Source organism: Galendromus occidentalis, unplaced genomic scaffold (genome assembly GCF_000255335.2).
Source record: "Galendromus occidentalis unplaced genomic scaffold, Mocc_1.1 scf7180000077306, whole genome shotgun sequence".
Classification (NCBI taxonomy): Eukaryota; Metazoa; Arthropoda; class Arachnida; order Mesostigmata; family Phytoseiidae; genus Galendromus; species Galendromus occidentalis.
In genome coordinates this window covers 1-5,876 of record NW_003805294.1, presented here as the reverse complement: position 1 = coordinate 5,876, position 5,876 = coordinate 1, and the positions used below count along the sequence as shown (strand labels likewise).

The following is a 5,876-nucleotide window of genomic DNA, read 5'->3' as shown; positions in this document are numbered from 1 at the left end:
CATGCTTCTCCAGAGCGGGCGCGAGCGCCCGGATGGTATTCATGCACTCAAGGCTCCCTCCGGAAAGGTCCGGCAGCATTGAATTAGTCGCGGAAGACAGTCGCGACCGTGACCCTCTTCTCGGAAGTCCAAAGATCTTTCCGAAAAAATCTCTCCACGTTTGAGATCTCAACAATGGTCGGGGCCAACGCATCTTTCAGATAGATAATTGGCGGCGGTGCGAGAATGACACTCCATCAATCCCATGAGGTCTATCAAGGGGTCGGAAGCACTCACGGTGTTAACTTACTCTGTCCAGGTGAAGGTCATTCGGAAGGAAGGCAAGGTCGCTGTGTTGGAAAACGCGGTTTTCGAGTCCGAGGAGATTGACTTCGATCGTACCTTGGACAGTCACCTCGGAATCGCTCACACCCGATGGGCGACTCACGGAGCGCCTTCCGATCGGAACTCCCATCCGCAGCGCAGCGACGTTAGCAATGGTTGGTGGATGAAGATCTTGTCTACGGAGTGATCTATCGCTCCGAGAGTTTAGAGTTGCGAGGAAGAGTGGCTCGGTCGGACTCGAGGTCGAGAGCTCTCATCCTTACCGGGTTCTATTTTCTGATTCCAGAGTTCGTCTGCGTGCGGTGTACCCATGGAGCTCCTCTATGGAATGCAGCCTCACTCAGTCGCATACAGTAGCTTCGGACAGGGAGTGCCATTGCTTTCCCTCATTTTGTGTCTCTCGTCAGACTTACTGTGATCACCGTGAGTTCCGGACTTGAATTTAGTTCCCCTCGAGGAGGACCTAAGCAAGAGAGCACGAGGGTATCCTTTTCCGGTCCCTAGTGACCTCGGAGCCGTGATCGTGCTCCCACGAGCCCATTCAATATGAATTTCATCTCTTACCTTCTTCTCGTAGTATGTAGCTCACAACTCATGATAATAGGCACTGTATACACTAATTGACAGTATCATCGGGATCATCACCAATTATAAGGACATCAAACAGTTTCTGGTTAGCGGCTGCTCCGACCCAAGCGGAAAAACGGAATCATAGCTTCTTACTCTTTGAGTCTGCCCACCCCCGGCAAAAGTTTGTGATGATTTAATCATTGAAAAACTTTTCCAGATTCAGAAAGGATTTGAATTCGAATCTGACACCGATACCGAGGTCCTGGTGAAGCTCGTGAAACATCTTCCCGATGCGCATCCGGACTTGAGCTTCCGGGAACTGATCGAACAAACAATTCAGCAACTAGAAGGAGCCTTCGCTCTCATTTTCAAGAGCTCGAGGTTTCTCAATCAATGCGCGGCCACGAGGTGAGACATCGATCGATGATCGCATTGACGATTGTAGACTGGAAGTTACGAACTTGGGTCCTATGCCCGGAACGATTTTTCTTGGTATAGCGGTTAATTTCGATTCTCTCGCTTCAAGACGCGGTTCGCCTCTCCTAGTCGGCATCAAGACGAAAGAGGAACTTTCAACGCACATTCCCGTTTTGTACGGAAAAGGTGAGCTCGCGACAATGACGGTCCTCCCCTCAAAGACGGTTCTCGCAAACCTTTCGTATTGTCCTCAGACGGAGGTGAAAAAGTGTGATAGAATTCATATCTCTGGTCGAGGCGGCGAAACCATTAACGAATTCGCTACCGGAACAGGCTGTACAGTAATCAAGGCCGGAGGCCCGTGGTCAATTCATAGTGAGTTAAAGGCGTTTGCGAGTTCTGAACTCCGGAGTGAACTCACCAGGCCAGGTTCGACGATTTTGCATGGAAACCAGAAATCGAACAAATTTGGTAGCTGATTAGAACTGAACGTCTGCCCGACTTTTCCTCCACAATTCGTGTTTGCCTTGTTCACCTTCTATTAGTTTGTGAGAAGTTTGTTTTTTGGCCTGGCTCATTTGCAACCTTGCGCCTCTTACTTTGAAGATAGATTGTGTAGCATCAGATTTGACGCACTCGACTTCATTCCGGAGATCATGGCTCACGCAGACATGGGAGAAGATTCGAAACCGATTCCTCGACACTTTATCGTCCGTACTTTTTCTCAAAATTGATTTCTCTTTGCAGACCAGATTAGTAAGTACAGACTGTTACAATCTTGGTGTCCGTGGAACAATGTTCCACTAACAAATTGTCTCTGAACGCTGTGTCTCCGAGTTTCTAATGAACCTCCTGTTGCCGATACGATCCCTCCGTGAACCTCCTGTCCTCCGACTTCCTCTTGGAGCTCAGTCTATTCTAGAAGCTCGTGCAATGTTCTTGACCGGACAGGGTGTCGCTCGAGCCTCCTGAGAGAGACTAATAATCTTCGTCGTCGCGAGAATCATTCCTTGCCGACCCCTCCCCTTGCACCCTCCCGCATTGGCTCGTTCTCGAGGATGAATGCTTCATATGATACATGGTCCCGTTTGTTCGTGAATGCTCGTCGATGGAGTAGCTGTGGTCTGATGCTGAATGGGGTGCTACCTACATACGAAAAGCGGAACTAGTCGATGTCCGGGGAAGTTTTTCGAAGAGCATGGCCTGCGCGTGGCTTCGATTAAAAAAACCCACAGCCTCCACTCACTCCGAGTGATGATTTTTCAGAAGTGCGCGCTGCCGACACTGTGCATGCTCCGCTCACCATCAACGGTATTCAAAGGAGCCAGTCCACGACGGACTTCGGACCGGAGGGGGAAGACAAGCAAATTGAGTATTTCTTCGCGTCAGATGCATCGGCAATCATTGAGCACACAAACAGGTGCGGAGGGGCAGGTACCCTGGCGACTGGCGAGGTCGTCCCCTCTCATGGGAGACTTCTTCCCGAAATTATCTCCTGGAATTCGAGAGTCCGCTGTCATTCCCCAAGCGGAGATGCCCGTCTCGCTTTGATCCTCGATATCCATGACGCTTCGGCGCACTCGAGCATTGACGGAAACGGTCATCCAATTCCAGGGTGTTGTATCTTGAGGATGATGACGTCGCAGCGGTGACCGATGGCCATCTCACGATCCATCGCGTGAAAAGATGTCTCGATGACAATGTGAACCGTGAAATTATTACTTTGAAGATGGAGATCCAACAGATCATGAAGGGGAATTATTCTTCTTTCATGCAGAAGGTGAGATCTCGATCATGAATCAATGAGCTTCGGAGTTCCTTCCGGATTGTAGTGCGAGACAAGTCCGAATCAAGGCAGAGGAGTCACTTCCTTTGACCCTACGAAGCCTCGCGCCTCAGTTGTCGTCTGAACATTCCATCCCCCGTTCCAGGAAATCTTCGAACAGCCAGAGTCTGTGATCAACACCATGAGAGGTCGCGTCAATTTCGAAACCAACCAGGTCATACTCGGAGGAATCATCGACTATCTTCCCGAGATCAAACGTTGCAGACGACTTCTGCTCATCGGCTGCGGCACCAGTTACCACAGCGCAGTGGCTGTAAGCGGGAACTCATGAAGCTCTCTGACGTGTCGCAATCGAACCTTGCAGGAGCATATCGGGGCTCCGCGGGCTCATGGAATGATTCGATGAGAAAATTTTTCTTTTCTTTTCAGACGCGTCAAATCCTGGAGGAACTGACCGAACTCCCTGTCATGGTCGAGTTGGCATCGGATTTCCTGGATAGACACACCCCCATATTCCGAGATGACGTCTGTATATTCATTTCCCAATCGGGAGAAACTGCCGATTCCCTGGTCGCCTTGCGTTACTGCAAGACTCGGGGCGCCCTCGTCGTCGGAGTCACGAACACTGTGGGTAGCTCAATCTGCCGCGAATCCCACTGCGGAGTACATATCAACGCCGGTCCCGAAATCGGAGTTGCATCAACGAAAGCGTACACCTCCCAATTCATCTCGCTCGTCATGATCGCCTTGATGATGTGTGAAGATCGGCTTTCCATGAAACCTCGTCGGGAGGCGATCGTCGAGGGACTCCGAAATCTTCCTGATCAGATCAAAACGGTTCTCGCACTCGACAATGAAGTGCAAGCACTGGCTGAACACCTGCATCACAACAAATCCCTTTTGGTCATGGGTCGTGGATTTAATTTTGCCACTTGTCTAGAAGGTGCTCTGAAGATCAAGGAACTCACGTACATGCATTCCGAGGGAATTCTCTCCGGAGAATTGAAGCACGGTCCCCTCGCTCTGGTCGATGATGAGATGCCGGTCGTGATGGTTATCTGTCGCGACAACGTGTACTCGAAGTGCATCAATGCTCTGCAACAAGTTCTTGCGCGGGGCGGGAAGCCAATCGTCATCTGTCAGAAAGACGATCGAGAGACGACCAGCATGGCCTACAAAAGTCTCCAAGTACCTGGCACTGTCGACTGCCTGCAAGGAATTCTTTCTGTAATCCCCTGCAGCTGTTATCGTATCACATAGCAGTACTCCGCGGCTACAATGTGGACTGCCCGCGGAACTTGGCGAAGTCCGTCACGGTTGAGTAAGAACCTATTTTTGATACCGCGCACGACTTTTGGGATTAACCTACGTACACTTAATGCAAGCACGAAGCTACGTCCAATCCGTTTTAACTTATCCTCGATATGCGACTTCTATGAAAAATCATCGAAGTCGTGAGCGCTGAGACCAGCGGAAGAGTTACTGTCCCACTCGACTTGGAATGAATGCTCGATAGAAGCAGATACGCATCGATTCAACTTCATCGAGAAAGGATATTTTTATTTATGGAGCGCGATATCATCGATATCGACTAAGGATGTGAATAAAAAGGCGTTGATGACGATAATAATTGATGCTACTTTTCGTTGCTATGTACAATGGGATCTATGATGATGTCGGGGCGAGAGAGGCCTCTCTAGGCTGATGAATTAGACTCCCCGAATTCTGATTCTCTTTGCTCTCGGGCCCTCACAAGGGGGAAACTTGCACGATTCTGCAGAGATGATGGAAAACATACCGAGCAAGGCAGGTCTTCGGCATGACGTTCCCACGGAGGGAGGAGTACGTACATATACTCGGGCGAACTTCACTGCTCTTCGTTGAGGGCCTAGATTTTCCACGAGGTTTTTTTTCGTGTGATCGAATTGAGGCTTTGACCCGTGGAGCGGACGCCGCATTCGAAGGCCGGCTCCGTGTGCGGCGCAGAGTTGGGTGTGCGTGATCAAAGGTACCGAGTATCTGAATCGATGAAATCAATCAATCCATCCCCGCAGGATTCGACGTCGGGAACGAGGTTCTTGTACATTCACTCATTGCGCTAATTTCATTCAGTTCTTTCCCCACGTGATTCCCAGAAAACATCGGACTATGCATTTTTTCGAGTCTCGAAGCTATCGATCGTAGGATGACCACATCTTTCCCGGATTATGACATCCGATTTTTATGTTCTTGTGCTCTCCCATTACCGATACTCCCTTGCCAAAGCGCCGGGTTCTCTGGAGCGGGATTCTATCCGTTCGTATTTCACGTATCTCTACCCTATGTAGCCTGGATAGCAGGTTAAAGGATACGAGAAATGGTATTGAGCCCAGCCTTCGGTCCCGCGAGATCGTTCAGCCCAACTAATCGATGCAAGTTGAAGTCCAGTTAGGGAATCACGGAAAGCTTATGAGGAGTGCAACGGAACACCCCGCAGATTTCCTGTGCGGCGGTAAGCATTCCTCGATAGAGCCCCGTGTTATTCATTGGATTGAGAGGGGGGAGTGTAGAGTTGAGTTTCGACTGAGACTCTCCTCTCTGTCTAGGCCAGATAGTTACCGACACCGAAAAATTTCATGGTCCTAAATATTCGAGGAATCATAGAGGAAATGAAGGAAACAGTCAGTGATATTCCGAGAAACACAGAAGACTTTTTTTTCAACTTATATTACCTAGTAATCTCCTTTCACCGTATTCAATTGCGCGATATCTTCGATCACCTTCACCTGACTGCGGCGCT

At 49.7% G+C, this 5,876-nt stretch overlaps 1 protein-coding gene across 1 annotated transcript; it reads left to right on the top strand.

Annotated features, from left to right (window-relative positions):
- The first annotated feature begins 244 nt into the window (after nucleotides 1–244).
- On the top strand, nucleotides 245–4,422 carry LOC100897441 (glutamine--fructose-6-phosphate aminotransferase [isomerizing] 1). The gene is given in 11 exon segments (XM_003742170.2): nucleotides 245–479; nucleotides 611–623; nucleotides 952–997; nucleotides 1,112–1,302; nucleotides 1,421–1,497; nucleotides 2,059–2,067; nucleotides 2,578–2,731; nucleotides 2,926–3,091; nucleotides 3,243–3,410; nucleotides 3,527–4,331; nucleotides 4,334–4,422. Coding segments are annotated over 11 exon segments (1,953 nt in total).
- The last annotated feature ends 1,454 nt before the right edge of the window (nucleotides 4,423–5,876 follow it).